The sequence below is a fragment of the Protopterus annectens genome, chromosome 2.part1 (genome assembly GCF_019279795.1).
Source record: "Protopterus annectens isolate FY-2018-M chromosome 2.part1, PAN1.0, whole genome shotgun sequence".
Taxonomy (NCBI): domain Eukaryota; kingdom Metazoa; phylum Chordata; order Ceratodontiformes; family Protopteridae; genus Protopterus; species Protopterus annectens.
Genome location: NC_056729.1, coordinates 1773251244 through 1773268297, shown reverse-complemented (window position 1 = coordinate 1773268297; position 17054 = coordinate 1773251244). Strand labels below are relative to the sequence as shown.

The 17054-nt window shown below is 40.9% G+C and overlaps 1 protein-coding gene across 2 annotated transcripts in view; it reads left to right on the top strand.

Moving 5' to 3' along the window:
• The window catches only part of LOC122794633 (RAP1 GTPase activating protein), a 1835311-nt gene that overhangs the window by 1268223 nt on the left and 550034 nt on the right, over positions 1–17054 (top strand). For both annotated transcript variants that reach the window (XM_044063215.1, XM_044063214.1), the window contains exon 11: positions 7219–7348. In XM_044063215.1, coding sequence (XP_043919150.1) covers positions 7219–7348 — 130 coding nt within the window. The remainder of the gene's footprint in view (positions 1–7218; positions 7349–17054) is intronic.

Sequence of the window (17054 nt, the reverse complement as noted above, 5' to 3'; positions counted from 1 at the left end):
GTAAACCCATATGTCACAAGATGGGTTGCAAACTGGCTCAAGGACAGAACCCACAGGGTCAGAATTGCTGGAGCTATGTCAGACTCTAAGCCGGTCAGAAGCGGTGTCCCACAGGGCTCAGTCCTGGGACCCCTCTTGTTCGGCATTTATTTTTCTGAGGTACAGGCAAACATAGGAGGATTGTGGCTGACAAAGTTCGTAGATGACTGCAAACTGGGTGTCATAATTGATACCCCAGCAGACACAAACATCCTTCAGAGAGGCCTCATAGAAATGGATAATTGGTGCCAAAACCATGGCCTAAAGCTGAACGCCAAAAAATGTATTGTCATACCCTTTGGGAAAAACAAGGTACCCACAAATTACCACATAGGTGGTAATCCATTAAGTACGGAAGAGGTAATCAGGGACCTAGGGACCCAGGTTGACAGTAACCTTTCATTTGACACTCACATTGCCAAAGTGGTTAGGAAGACCTTCTATATTGCCCACCTTATCATGAAGGGTTTCACATCTAGATCAAGAGAGGTCATTGTGCCCCTGTACTCTTCTCTTATCAGGCCAATGATTGAGTACAATGTCCCATTTGGGATGTATCTTACCCGACACCTGCAGCAGTTGGAAAGACCCCAAAAGTTCCTCACCAAGAGAATAAAGGGTCTTAAACATATGTCATATGCTGCCCGACTGAAAAAACTCCAGCTCTATTCAGTCGCATACCGCCTACTCAGAGGTGATCTGTGCCTGACATACAAGGCCATGTCCAATCTGGAATTAATGGACATGCTCCACCTCAGAAAATCCAAATCCATCAGAGCCACGAGAGCAAGAGACTTAAACCTCAACACAGAAATAAATAGGATGTGCTGGAGGGACAGATTCATAACCCAGAGGCTCCCTACACTCTGGAACAGAATCCCAATCCATGTTAGGCAGAGCCCCTCACTAACTCTATTCAAGAGAAATCTTGACGAATGGATGGGAGATCGTAGGTTTACCCCGGGGGTCATCTCTGTGTCACTACTAGACAAAGGCACAGTAAACTAAACCCTAAATGGGCGTAGTATTCTCATCCTAAGGGGTGGTGAAAGCCACACACACTCTGGCTAGGCTTATAAATGCCCTAGGGCAGATAGCCCAGTCCGAACCTATGAACCTATTAGTTTTAAGGGTGTGCACACTTATGCAACCAGCTTATTGTATGTTTTTTATTTTTTATATTTTTTGCCCCTAACAGATTTGTTTTTCAAATGAATTGTACAGGTTATAGGTCACATTAAAGGTGGGAAAATTTTTGAAATGATTTATTGTGGTCTCATTTTTTATATCACAAAAACCTGGCATTTTAATAGGGGTGTGTAACCTTTTTATATCTATTGTATATCTATATCTATCTATCTATCTATCTATATGTATATATTTGTTGCTGTTGATTATATCAGCACTGGATCATTTTGCGTGATCACTGGTATCTGGGGCGGCTCATGCTATAGGACTGCAGCCCTCCCACCTAAAAAACAAATGAAAATAAAGCTGAGAAACACAAAAACAAACAACATAAATTCTCGGAAGTCTGCGCATGCTCTAAAATACACGGGAACACACTCAGACTGCTTTCTCAGCAGTCTAGATAGGGGTAAAGGCATCTCAGCCCCAAGATGCCCAGCGGTCTGTGCAGTGGTGATGTCACGGAATGCAGGCACTCCAGACTGCAGCAGCAGGCTGGACTAATCATGAGGAATGGGTTGCTCGGGATGGACCAATCGCAGCAAAGGGACGGTTTGGATATCGGCGGCAAGGTTATCTAGGCTATCGGCAGCAAGGAGGGAAGTTATCTGGTCTGTTCGGGATGGATAGGCTCATCGGCAAGATAAGCAGTGTGTGTGTGTAAAATGCCCCAGTTACTATATACTGGTGGCTAGAACGACCATTCACGAGGAATGGGTTGCTCGGGATGGACCAACTGCGGCAAAGGGACTGTTTGGATATCGGCAGCAAGGAAGGTGAAGCAGTTATCTAGGCTATCAGCTGCAAGGTAGGTAGTTATCTGGGATGTTCAGGATGGATAGGCTCGTTGGCAAGGTGTGTGTGTGTCTGTGTGTGTGTGTGTGTGTGTGTGTGTGTGTGTGTGTGTGTGTGTGTGTGTGTGTGTGTGTGTGTGTGTATGTGTGTTGTCTGCAGGTGTTAAGGGCCTGAATTCCCTACCCACCACCATTTGTAAAAAATGTGCAGATTTTTGCCTCATATTTGATTTGTTCTGTTCCTCATAATATCTGTGGTTTCTAAATGTTCAAATGCTTAATTATTTGATGGCCCAGTGGTAGCATTGTTGCCTCAAGCTACAGGTTCTTAGGTTTGATTCTTGGCTGGGGTGCCTTCTGTGTGGGGTCTGCATCTTCTCCCTGTGTTTCTGTGGGTTTGCTTTTGTGTCCTCCCATGTTACGAAGACATGTGTCTGCACTCTGCATTATTTCTTCCTGGGCCTCTGCTGAAAATAGTTTTTTTGTTCCAAGTCAGACTGTCCTGGTTAACAAATGTTAAATAAAATTGACAGGCATTTGAATATCAGACTTCAGGTTTCTGAATGTTTAATTCCTTAAATGTTTGATGGTGTAGTGGTAGTATTGTTACCTTACAATTATAGGTTTTCTGGTGTGATTCTTGGTTGGGGTGGAGTCTGCATCTTCTCCCTGTGTTTATGTGGGTTTGCTCTGGTATCCTGCCATTTTACAAAGACATGTGTCTGCAGTATTTCTCCCTGGTTCTCTGCTGGAAATTATTTTTGTTCTATCAGAAGTAAAATTGACAGGCAATTCTCTCTGAGCCTCTGCTGAAAATTGTTTTTCTTCCGTCAGAAGTAAAATGGACAGGCATTTGAATTTCAGCCTTCATATTCTTCAGAAAATACTTAGTAACACAAAACCTTTTATTCTAGCAATTTTCTAAGTTTATAAGATGAATATTTGAAATCTGTCCCTATTTTTGGGACTGTATCCCCCCATTATTGGCTTCATCCAGGTTTTTTGTGCTAAGGTTGACAGCTATGGCAAGAACTGAATTCACTGAATATGTTTGAGGGCTGTATTCCCTCATTACTGGGTTTGTCCAGGTGTTCTGTGCTAAGAGGTTGACAGCTATGGTGAGAACTGAATTCACTAAATGGTAGCCATTTAAGTTTCAGTCTTCCTCTCTTTCACAAAGCAGCTGATTTGGCATAGTGGTATGTTGCTCTGACTGTTTTGCACAGGGACCTTGGCATAAAATGTATGGTGGTAACACAGCATTTTATTCTAGCAACTTTCCAAGATTATACAAGCAATGTTCAATGTGTCTTTGGTTTTTGGGCTTTTGACCCCTCCTCAATACATTTTGGCTTTTTCCAGATTTCTTCTGAGCGAAGTTGAGATGCAGTTGAGTATTGAGTAGATTTTACAAGGAGCTGAGAGCTGCAGGGGAAGAGAAGATTTGTGCTTCGTATGCTGAGTCGTTTTGCATTGTTAATAGCACAACAGGTTGTGCACTTACTTTCGATGCAGAAGGCTGTGGGTTCTACTCCCACAAGGGGTGGATGCTGCCATACTGAGAATGTCCTCTTTGGCGAAGATACTAACTATGAGCCTGTTATCAGTTTGCCATTCATTTCCTATTGCAATATTACTAGCTTATCATTTTTTTAATGTAATATAGGCAATTTATTCCTCAGGGGCAACAGACACTATTTTTCGATGAAATCATGAAATATAAAGGTGTTTGCTAGCAGCAACCTCTTCATTAGTTACAGATTTCTTTAATGTGGAATTATTTAGATGAAGTTTACTTCAGAGATTGTGCATATTTACTGATAATGGTGGACTGTAGAAGTCTGAGTAGACTTTTATGATGGAAATGTTCCGAACTGGGCAGTTTTGTCATTATTGGTGCATGAGTTTTGTTTCATTGTTTACTGGAAAAATGTTCTGAATTGGGCAGTTTTGGCATTATTGGTGCATGCGTTTTGTTTCATTGTTTACTGGAAAAATGTTCAAAACAATAAATTTAAAATATCCTCTAACAACTGTACTGTATTGTACAAGGAATATAATTTAGTACAGTCAGGAAGGTGTATCAAAGAGCACATGTATGTTTCATGTGCAAGGGGCCTATGATTTGAAAACAGCCCAAAGTTAATCTTTATCTGCCACTGGCAAAATGTATTTTCTTTGAATGTGGGTTTCAATGCTGTTTCAATGAATGTTAGTTTCAAGGGCAGAGATGTTTTAATGCTAAGTCTGTTTTCATTGTGAGACTGCATTGCTTTGTTTAGCAGATGTCTTAGTGTTGTACTGTAAAATGCAAAATAAAACTTTCAAATGAAGTCCAAATCATCATAGAAGTAAAGCAGTATGCACATTAGTGTTTATGGTAAATGGAGTGAACTATCCAAGTGATGGATCATTGGAATGGCTGCAGGGAGGAGGGCTCCATTTGACCATGATTTTGTGAGGGGGAAGGGTGGCAAACTCAAAGACAGCCCCAGCTGAAATATACCTCCCAACTGTCCAGATTTTCACAGAATGAATAGATTTTTACTTCTTATTTTTGGTTTGTTCCTCATAAAATTTGTGTTTTTCTGGCAAATCATTTAGGAATTAAGTAACTAAATAATGACACACTGAGTTTCAGACTTCATAACCTTCTGAAAAATGCATGTTAAAGTAAGACTTGTTATTCTATCAACTGTCTCAGTTTATACAAGAGCAACTTTAGTACTGTTTATATGTTCCCCCAATATATTTGGCCTTGTCCAGATTTATTGCATTAACAGGTTGAGAGGTACATGCAAATAAATTGCTTTATAGAATTAGGCATAGCCAAACCTCTCAACTGTCCCCGATTTTGGCTCAAAATGTTGCTCTTCCCCCAATAATCTCTCCGCAAAATAGCAATTTTGGAAGAAAACATGGAGGGTTTACAATTAAGACATAACTATAATAATCAGAGTTATAGATTACTGTTATTTCAGAAATGCATGTAGATTCTTTAATTTTGTCAGCTGCTCAAGTTAGCAGTACTAATATTAAAAAAGGGTCCCTTATTTGACAGGTTCCCAGCTGTATTGTGTGGCTATTTTATATTTGTGCATCACATTTTTGGTCCATTTTTCATACAATTGTGGGTTTTTTTTTTTTGGCAAATTAGTGGCAAATCATTAAAGACTGAAGTTAGAAAATAATGACAGACATTTGAGTTTCAGATTTGATACCCTTCAGAAAATTTAGACTAACGCAAGACCTGCTGTTCTATTATCTTTCTAAGTTTATAAGAGCAATATTTAAAAATTGTCCTTATTTTTGGGCCTTTGTCCCACTTCTATGTATGGCTTTGTCCAGATTTCTTGCTCTGAGGTTGAGAGGTATGACAAATGTGTCAGGGCCATCACAGTCAGCCAGAGACATTTCAAAGTGTGACATACTTGTTGTACCCCACTCCCCCTTGTAGCGACTCTGGATGTCAAGGCAAGGAGCAGTTATGCAGTGTAAATGTGCAGAGTATCCCCCCATCCAAGGTAGACACAAGTACTACAGTGGCTTTTCATCTGTCCTTGATTTTGCCGAATGGTCTGGTTCATGTCATATTTTTGTACTGTTGATTTATGCTTATTACACAAAGTGCCTGTTGCTCTGTGTTTAAGTAGCAATGCTTTAATGACCATCAGGTAAGCTTGTCTGAGATCGTAAGATGCAAGTAAGCTTTAATAAGCATACTGTTAATGAATTGCCAACATTTAAAGCCTTTCTATTATTGCCATGTAGAGAATACTTAACTAAATAATGTATAAGCCTTGGGTATTGAAATGCATATGACAGTATTTGTAATAAAGGACAGGATTTCATTATTTTAAGAAGCTCATTACACTTGTTGGAGACTTCCAGTCATCTTTCCAGGCTTTACCTGTAAACCAAACAGAATACCAATCTATCGTGTGTGGTCCATTACCTTTACAGTAATCCTTTAAGCAATGTATCTTGAGCTTGTTTCTTGTTTGCTTTTCATTTTTTACTTTGATCATATTTTCCCCATGAAACAAGTAGATAGTTGTTGTCAGGCAGCAGGTCTTTTTTAGATAAGAAACATTTTTACAAGTGGGGGTATCACAGAGATTGCTACTTTTCAGTATGTTGCTTGGTACTTTTATAAAGCTGAATATAAATTTTAATTAGAACTGCAGTACAAGGAGAAGTGGTTTGAGTTGAGTGCTGCTTGTTTTTCTTATACTTGATTTTGACTGACATTCCAGTAATGTATTTAAAAAGTAATTTATTTTTTCATGTCTCACAACCTTTTTGTTTCCATCTAGATATTAAGCAAGCTGTCATGCAGCCAATGCATTGAAATATTTTTATTCTTCTACACTTTTTTTGTCTTGATTGGACTCTCATAATGATGGTTTGACACCCAGGGCAGCGTATTCAATTAAAGTTCGTTTTTGTGGTTTTGAGCATAGCTCCTCCCCTTTCTAGTTGGCCACACACCTTTCTGTTGACCCCACCCATTCAGCTGACTCCTGCAGCCCCCCTTTGATATGAAGTCACCAGCCGACATTGCTGGTATTGCCTACTAGCAGTGCTCTTCTACCAACATTATTTGCCATAATTGCTTGTAGTTCTATGTGGCTGTGAAATGTTTTACCACAATCTAGCTGCACTTCTGTACTGTGGTCATGATGCGAAGCTCTTTGTTGCGCACACTGGCCTGGCTTCATCCATATACGATCATCAATGCTGCTCGTCACGCACACAAGTTCAGTGCTGCTTGGCTGCAGTGCAGCGTTTATGAATTCCTGGGAAGATGTACTCCCATAACATCAATTACATAATAATAAACTAAACAGTAAACACCGTTCTGGGTTTTTTTATGAGACAAGCTACTTCACCAGATACTGAGAATATGGGCTGGTAATGTCACATCTTACACTGCTGCACGCATTTTGTAGTGAAATAGAATTGAGATGATACATCTTTGCTTATAAAATATTGTCATTTTGAAATGACTGTTTAGCAGATTCCTTATGTTTTATAAACCAGTAATGATAATTGATTTGTTGAGATGCTGTGTTGCATATATTTGTCCTTTTGTAAAGCTGTTTTATTTCATTGAAAGTGCCTGCTTCTGAGATTAGCATTCTTCAGTTTTTCATTTGCATATGTGGATAAATTTCCTTTTACCTGTTTTCTGTAGGTTCCGTGGGGGTCTTGATACTACTCATGGTCAGACAGGAACAGAGTCTGTTTACTGCAACTTTCGAAACAAAGAGATCATGTTTCATGTATCAACCAAACTACCATATACAGATGGAGACAACCAACAGGTTAGTAACACTGTCTTTAGCTAAATGATTTGTTTTCAGGGAAAAGCATATTGAAATGATACAAGACTGACCGCGTCTTTTGTTCAAGACTCTGAGAGGATTGTAAAGCTAGAAAGTGTGAGATAAAAGCTTTTCATCAGAAGGAAAGAAAAGAAGGCTTTGATTTAAATTCTGCTTAAATATTTTAAGGTGCACTTATAGTGATCTTTATGGCAATACTTTTATGTACTTCTATGTTTTTATCTATGATTTTAACAATAAAGTTATCATTTATTTTTTTCTGGAATTTTAGTTTTTTATCTTCATTTGCAGTTGTAGTAAGATTGTGTATTACTGAAAGATTTTAACAGTGTTTATACCCTGCACTACACTGCTATTCCCAAAAGTAGAATTCCATATAAAGGGTAGCTTTTTGTATTTTGAACCCAGTCTGGGGCATCAATTAATATTGCAGCTTCTTTCGCAGCTGTGAAAGAACTGTGATATGCTGCCAGATTTGAGCCTTATTTAGTCATCTATTACAGCATGACTGCTAAATTTCAACATAGTCTGGTGCATTACTCTAGGGTGAGATTACAGTAGTGGCAGTATTGTGAATTCTGCTCCAGGATTTGTGTTTCAGTACCTTTATAGTTGTATATCCCTGATTAACTTTGCACTGCAATGCCTTTCTGTTTAACACGCCACTGTTTTTCCTTTCTTCATAAAGTCGGCTCCAGCCCCTACCGAGACGTTAAGATAAAAGTTTCTCAAATTCTAACCATAGAACTACAGCTCAGGTTTGATTTGTATTGGCAAACATTTATACACTTCTTTTGTTGTGATATGAAAAGGCTGTGATTCTGGCTTCCAATCCTTATAATAATCTGACTTCCAAAGTCCCCCACCCTTTCATTGCTATTAGCTGTGGTGTAACCTATTTAAGTGCTTTCCTACCCATTGATTTATCTGTATCCTTAACACTAAGTGCCCACCCAGCAAACCAGTGTTGAACTTCAGTAAACCTCCCTTACTACAAATTGTGTCCTGCTTATTTGCTAAGAGCTCCTATCTGTTTGGCACCCTACCACACTCTGAGCGTAGTCCTAAGTTAACCCTGTTCCAGCCTTGACAGATAAGAGATTTGTTTTATTTATTTATTTTTTTGAACTTCCCTTAACAGTTTAGAGTGATACTGCTTTATTTTATTTTATTTGTTGATATGGCCTTTAAATCATTCTAAAGGTTCCTAATACGTGAAATTGCCTTCACAAGGTAGTTTGTTTAAGTTGTTTTATTGTAGCAGGACAATTGCAAGCAATCTTTCTTTATCAAGAAATTAGCAGTTCTGTGTACAGACACAAACACTCATAAAGTGCATTTATCTATAAAGCTATCCTTACAACTGAACCCTGTAACTCAGTGTGGCTGAAACAAAGTCATTGGACAAAGACCAGCTTAAAGCAGCTCATTTGCACATTAAACAGCACTTTCAACACAATATAACTTAGTCTAGTGTCAAACCCAAGAGACCACCCAGTGAGACCGCTTTATAACCCAGTCTATAACCTATAGTAGCCCACCCAAATACAGGTTCAGACATCATGGATATGCAATTTCCAAATGTCTCTGTAACCATCTTGGTAGATATGGGCATTCTGAGACAACATAGTAATAATTACATGTTCACAGACAACAATCTATTACATAAAGAAACAGAACGTATGCAGGATATGCACATACGCAATTTCAATTAAGTCAAAAATCTTGCAAACAAGGAGAGTTGTCAAGAACACACGCACTACATTCACCACACAATGTCCACCACACACATAGACCAACTTATTTAAAATGTCTCTTTTATTATTGCCACAAAAACAACTTAATCAGAAATGGTATTTTCCACATTAGTTTTGAATACAGACTCCCACTTCTCATGTGCTTTTCCAGCTAAAATCTCAGACCTACAAATCCTTTGTAGTTGTTTCTGTGGGGTTATTCTAGAATCTCGGTGATGTAGCTGGCTTTCATTTAATGAAAGGACAGCACTTACTTTCCTGTTATTTGCAAAATCATAACACCAAACAATCGTCCTCAAGTAACCTGAAAACATTCAGTCTAAAATGACACCTTTATAATATTCAATCGCAAACCAACACTACAGACTACCAAATGTCCTGGCTGATAGGAATCCTGTTTTTCTATATTCTTGCCTTTAAACTCAGGAATGACACAGATGAACTGAAGCTACAAATGAGTTCTCTTGCAAAATGAAAGCTGCACTAAAATAGCATCATGTTCCTGTTTCACCCAACCATAAAACCGTACCCCCTCTTTCTGCTTAACCAACCCTACCTTACCTCCTTCTTCACTTCACTCTGATTCTGTTGTTATTATTGTATTCCATCCAATCTGCACCCCCCTGTAAAAATTAAACTACTTAATCCTTTATCCAGCCTTGCACTTCTGCTTACCTCCTAACTTATCAGTTTTGATTTCAGGGTCGGTTATATCACTCTGTTTGAATCTGATGTATTACATCTCTGACTGATGCATCATGGGCCTATTTTTTTCCATTGTGTACAATTTTTGCTCTCACTAGAACTTTCTATAATATTAAGTTCTACACAGTTGTGTTACTGCACGTGTATTTACTTGCGTAAGCCTGTAAACATTTCATGAACTCTGCAGAAGTGGATTTACCACGACAGGCTCTTGACCTAAATCTTCTGGATTAACAATAGTCAGCGGCCTGACTTTCTTCCCAGCTGCATCCCTTTTAGCAGTACAGTGAATTCTGATTTTAGTCTTCATGCCGATTTATGACTACAAATTGTCACATTACACACCACTAAAGACACTTACATGCAAGTGCTGCAGCCAAAACTTGCAATACTGTGTCTGGGAGTGAAGTAACAAGAAAAATGGGAGAGTGTTTTAAAATGTTTGTGCTCACTTTTTATGGACTGGATTGTAGCAGGTATTTTTTATGCTGACTGGCTCAAGCCACATATTATGGGTAACAATGGGTGCAAGGCTAAATTCTTAGCCAGGCTGTTTGCAGAAAAACATACATTAATGTCGCCATCCCTTGGATTCATAAAGGGACAATTTATGCAATCATGAAAAAGGTGATTCAGAGATATGATTAGCTGCAATGAGGAAGCCATCTCTAAAAAAAACAGTAAATACCACTAGTACCGATCAGGATATTCATGCAGTAATTATCACTAGCAGACCACGGTACCAATCAGCACATTCCTGCAGTAATTACCACTAGCAGACCACGGTACCAATCAGCACATTGCTGCAGTAATTAACATTAGCAGACCATGGTATGGATCAGCACATTCCTGCAGTAATTGCCACTAGCAGACCATGGTATGGATCAGCACATTCCTGCAGTAATTACCACTAGCAGACCATGGTACCAATTAGCACATTCCTGCAGTAATTAACACTAGCAGACCTTGGTACCAATCAGCACATTGCTGCAGTAATTACCACTAGCAGACCTTGGTACCAATTAGCACATTCCTGCAGTAATTAACACTAGCAGACCACGGTACCAATCAGCACATTCCTGCAGTAAATAACACTAGCAGACCAAGGTACCAATCAACACATTCCTGTAGTAATTAACATTAGCTGACCATGGTACCAGTCAGCATATTCCTGCAGTAATTACCCATTAACAGACCATGGTACCAATCAGCACATTCCTGCAGTAATTAACACTAGCAGACCATGGTCTGATTGCTACCATGGTCTGATAGTGGTAATTATGGCATAATTACTGCAGGAATGTGCTGAATTGTACCTTTGTCTGGTAGTGGTAGTCACTGCAGGAATGTGCCGATCGGTACCATGGTTTGCTAGTGGTAATGTCTGTCAGTTGGTGTTGTGGTTAAGATTGTGGGATATAGTTTCTGTGATACAAGGTTTGATTCCCACAGCCCTCATTTTAGTGGGGAGGGTGGCCTAATGGTTAAGGTGTTTGCCTTACAAACACACGGTGCAGGGTTTGAGTCTCATAAGGGGTAATTAGGTAGGCTTAAATTGGCTCGCAAGGGCAGTTAGCTTAGTACTAATCTATGAACCTATGAACCTATGTAATTACAGCAGGAATGTCCTGATTGGTACTATGGTCTGCTAGTGGTAATTACTGCAGGAATGTGCTGATCGGTACCATGGTCTGCTAGTTTTAATTACTGCAGGAATGTGCCGATTGGTACCATGGTCTGCTAGTGGTAATAACTGCAGGAATGTGCTGATCGGTACCATGGTCTGCTAGTGTTAATTACTGCAGGAATCTGCTGATTGGTACCATGGCCTGCTAGTGTTAATTACTGCAGAAAGGTGCTGGTTGTTACCGTGGTCTGCTAGTAGTAATTACTGCAGGAATGTGTTGATTGGTACCATGGCCTGCTAGTGGTAATTACTGGAGGAATGTGCTGATCAGTACCATGGTCTGCTAGTGTTAATTACTGCAGGAATGTGCTGATCGGTACCGTGGTCTGCTAGTGGTAATTACTGCAGGAATGTGCTAATTGGTACCATGGTCTGCTAGTGGTAATTACTGCAGGAATGTGCTGATCGGTACCATGGTCTGCTAGTTTTAATTACTGCAGGAATGTGCTGATCGGTACCATGGTCTGCTAGTTTTAATTACTGCAGGAATGTACCGATTGGTACCATGGCCTGCTAGTTTTAATTACTGCAGGAATGTGCTAATTGGTACCATGGTCTGCTAGTGGTAATTACTGCAGGAATGTGCTGATCGGTACCATGGCCTGCTAGTTTTAATTACTGCAGGAATGTGCCGATTGGTACCGTGGTCTGCTAGTGGTAATTACTGCAGGAATGTGCCGATTGGTACCATGGGCTGCTAGTGTTAATTACTGCAGGAATGTGCTAATTGGTACCATGGTCTGCCAGTGGTAATTACTGCAGGAATGTGCTTATTGGTACCGTGGTCTGCCAGTGGTAATTACTGCAGGTATGTGTGGATCGGTACCATGGTCTACTAGTGGTATTTACTGCAGGAATGTGCCGATTGGTACCATGGGCTGCCAGTGGTAATTACTACACTAATGTGCTGATTGGGACCATGTTCTGCTAGTTGCAATTAATGCACATTCAGCACATTCCTGCAATAATTACCTTTAGCAGACCATGGTACCAATTAGCACATTCCTACAGTAATTACAAATAGCAGACCACGGTACCGATCAACATATTCCTGCAGTAATTAACACTAACAGACCACAGTACCAATTAGCACATTCCAGCAGTAAATAACACTAGCAGACCATGGTACCAATCAGCACATTCCTGCCGTAATTACCTTTAGCAGACCATGGTACCGATCATGACATTCCTGCAGTAATTACCACTAGCAGACCATAGTACCAATTAGCACATTCCTGCAGTTATTACAACTAGCAGACCATGGTACCAGTCAGAACATTCCTGCAGTAATTACAACTAGCAGACCACAGTACGGATCAACACATTCCTGTAGTAATTAACACTAGCAGACCACGGTACCAATTTGCACATTTCAGCAGTAAATAACACTAGCAGACCACGGTACCAATCAACACATTCCTGCAGTAATTTTCACTAGCAGACCACGGTACCAATCAGCACATTCCTGCCGTAATTACCTCTAACAGTCCATGGTTCCGATCAGCACATTCCTGCAGTAATTAGCACTAGAAGACCACAGTACCAATCAGCACATTCCTGCTGTAAATAACACTAACAGACCACAGTACCAATCAGCACATTCCTGCAATAATTACCACTAGCAGACCATGGTACCAATCAGCAAATTCCTACAGTAATTAACACTAGCAGACCATGGTACTGATCAGCACATTCCTGTCGTAATTACCTTTAGCAGACCATGGTACCGATCAGCACATTCCTGCATTAATTACAACTAGCAGACCACGGTACCGATCAACACATCCCTGCAGTAATTAACACTAGCAAACCACGGTACCAATTAGCACATTCCAGCAGTAAATAACACTAGCAGACCATGGTACCAATTAGCACATTCCAGCAGTAATTAACACTAGCAGACCATGGTACCAATCAGCAAATTCCTGCAGTAATTAACACTAGAAGACCATGGTACTAATCAGCACATTCCTGCAGTATTTACCACTTGCAGTCTAGGGTACCAATCAGCACATTCTTGCAGTAATTACTACTTGCAGACCATGGTACCGATCAACACATTCTTGCAGTAATTAACACTAGCAGACTATGTTACCGATCAGAGAAGCCTTCTAGCTTATCAGTGGGAGTGGTAAGCACTACGTAACCTATGTACCACAGGAGGAGTGGTTTCTGGCACATAAATTATAGCTTATTGGCCATTTGGGAAGCAATTCCATCGCTTTCAACATTCTGGTTGGAAAGCCGCACTTGTGCCTGTTTCACGCCTTTCCTATAACTAGTCTAGTCCGGTTACAGAGTTGCTGTATCCAGGATTGTTAGTAAGCTTCTGAGCCGCCAAGCCTTTCTGTGTTGGAGGAAAGCCTTCTAGCTTATCATTGGGAGTGGTAAGCACTAGGTAGCCTATCCTCCACGGGAAGAGTGAGTTTTGGCCCAGAAATTGTAGTTTATTTGGCCGTTTCGGCAGTTTTCCATCTCTTTCAACTTGCTGGCTTAAAAGCCTACGTTTGTACTTGTTCCCCACCTTTCCTGTAACTAGTCTGGTCCAGGTACAGATCTGTTGTATTCCAGGACTCTTTGTAAGCTTCTGAGCCCCCCAAGCCTTTCTGTTTTGGAGGGAAGCCTTCTAGCTTATCAGCGGGAGTGGTAAGCATTAGGAAGCCTATCTACCACAAGAAGAGTGGTTCCTGGCCCAGAAATTGTAGCTATTGGCCATTTGGGCAGTTTTTTTCCATCTCTTTCAACATTCTGGTTTAAAAGCCACACTTGCACTTGTTTCCCACCTTTCCTGTAACTAGCTTAGTCCAGATACAGAGTTGCTGTATCCAGGACTGTTGGTAAGCTTCTGAGCCCCACAAGCTTTTCTGTGTTGGAGGAAAGCCTTCTAGCTTATCAGTGGGAGTGGTAAGCACTAGGTAGCCTGTCTACCATGAGAGGAGAGGTTCTTGGCCCAGAAATTCTAGTTTTTTGACCATTTGGACAGTTTGTCCATCTCTTTCAACATTCTGGTTTAAAAGACCACATCTGCGCTTGTTTCCCATCTTTCCTGTAACTAACCTACTGGTAACACTAGAAAGCCTTAAACTGATACAAGCCTTCTAGCTTAGGAGAGAGACTTTGGAGTGATTAAGTATCAGTTTTCTGTACTTTCTTGCTGTTCTTAACTGTTTTCCTTCTAAACACAGATTTTCCAGCATTTATTGAGATTTAAAAGCTTGTTTGTTTTCACATATTATACTTATTTGACTGCCTGCACTTTTAAAAAGTAATTTGTTTAACTGTTGTAGGCTACACACTAAAGTGTGATAGCCTTTTCTGATTGTAGTCATTTAAAACTGTTTCAAGTGTATTTTTTACTGTTTTTGCCTTATCTTTTCAAACCCCCCCCCAAAAAAAAAAGTCCGTGTTTCCCACCTTTCTAAGCTAGTACAGTCCAGTTTTCAGGCTAGTGCTGAATTCAGGGCTGTGATACTAGTTTCTGAGTTGCCCATACCTTACTTAGATAGAAGGAAGTTTCTCTGTTCACCTGTGAGAGAGGGGAGCTTTGAGCAACCTCTCTGTCCCAGGAGGAGTGGTTCCAGCCCAGAAGTTAGTAGTTTATTGGCCACTTTGGGCTAATTTCTATCTCTTTCATTTCCCTACTATAAAAACCGTGTTTGCACGGTTTTGCACACAGGGCAGTGCCGGTTAGCTACGGTTAAATTATTCCCGGCTCCACTAAGTCTCCTCTTCAGTTTTTCCCTTGAAACTAGTCTAACTCTCAACCTAAGCACTCAAAATGCATCTTACAGCCCAGCACTTGCTCAGACCTAATAGCAAGCACTAATATACCCTGACACTGATTGCCCAGCAGGGCAAGGCTCTTTATTCACCCCTCACCAACCAAGCAGCTCACCCTACTATTCAGGCATGACCAAAGGGCAATTTCAGGTGTACTCTGCAGTCCAGCTGGTGAATCTTGGTATCCTGAGGCAATGTTACAACTGCTTCATGTACACAAACAACCCTCTCCTCCTACCACAAAACACTAACATATGCGAGAGTTGCAATTATACAGCCAAACTGGAAGCTAAGCTGTCTCCACCCAAGACTGGAACAGACAATCAAGAGGAGAAGGTTAACACTTGCACCACAACTCCAGCCACACACAGACCTACTAAAACAGCACTGGCATAAAATACACATAAAGACACAAAATCATACTCGGATTCTCTAAATAAAAACCTGCAAAAGCATCAGAGACCTCCAAAGCAGACACCCAAACAACCTGCACATACCGTCACAAACCAGACAACACTTAATACACAAAATCAGTGTGCCGCACAATCACAGCCCTTAAGGCGAAATAACATACATAACACACTAGTAATAGGTGACTCTATAGTCAGGCACACTGCCGTCCCACTCACTAGGCTGGACAAGCAGAAGGTTACTGTTAGCTGCCTTCAGGAGCCAGAATCTGCCACATAACACAAGCACTCAGGTCACTCCAGAACAAGTACAAATATGAATCTGTCATTGTTCATGTTGGTGCGAATGACCTGAGACATACTTCCCTGGACTACATGAAGAGAGACATGGAAGAGCTTTCTGATCATGTAGCCCAGGCTGGTATGACCCTGACCCTGAGTAGCATTCTGCCCTCACCAAGAATGATACCTCAATATAAAGAAAAAATGATCAATTTCAACAATTGGCTAAGCTTTTGGTGTCATTCAAAGGGGATCCAGTGTCTGTCAGCCTGGGACGACATGCTCGACAAGCCACGTTGCTTCGCAAGAGACGGCTTGCACCTGTCACCCCTAGGCTTTCGAATACTGGCCAAGGCTCTTGCTGCCCCCATAATGCCTTTCTTAGGCAAGGGTCAAAAGTCAAAACCACCTCTGTAAACAGCACAATTAACAAAAAACTGAGGGTTATGCTTCTCAATGCCAGGAGTTTAAATCTCAAAATGCACAGGCGCGAAGCACTCCTCAATATGGAGAACATCGACATCTGTGCAGTAACTGAAACCTGGTTCAAGGCTCCAGAGAGCACCCCAGCACTACCGGGCTACAACTGATACCACACATTTCGCCCGCAGAACAAGGACCGAAACACAAAAGGAAGGGGGTGTATCCATATTCATCAAGTATACCTACACCTCCAGGTTAGTGGGGCAGCATGATACCTCCGAGATCATCCATGTGCAACTAACATCAGGCAAATCTGAAATGCAAATTGTGGCCTGCTACATATCACCCTCCATGACCCAGGATCACCACTCCACCTTTCTGGAGACACTGGAAAACATGAAGGTCCTACCAAACACCCTGATATTGGGCGATTTCAATTACCCTACCATTCACTGGGAAAACTACTCGAGTTCAAATTCCCAGGCCCGGCGCTTCCTGGAATTCATCAACTCAAATGCTCTGGATCAGCTGGCAAACTCCCCTACCAGAGATGAAAACATATTGGACCTGGTCATCACCAACATGGGCGACAGGTGTTCCACACCAGAGGTCAACCCGTCACTGGTTAGATCACACCATAA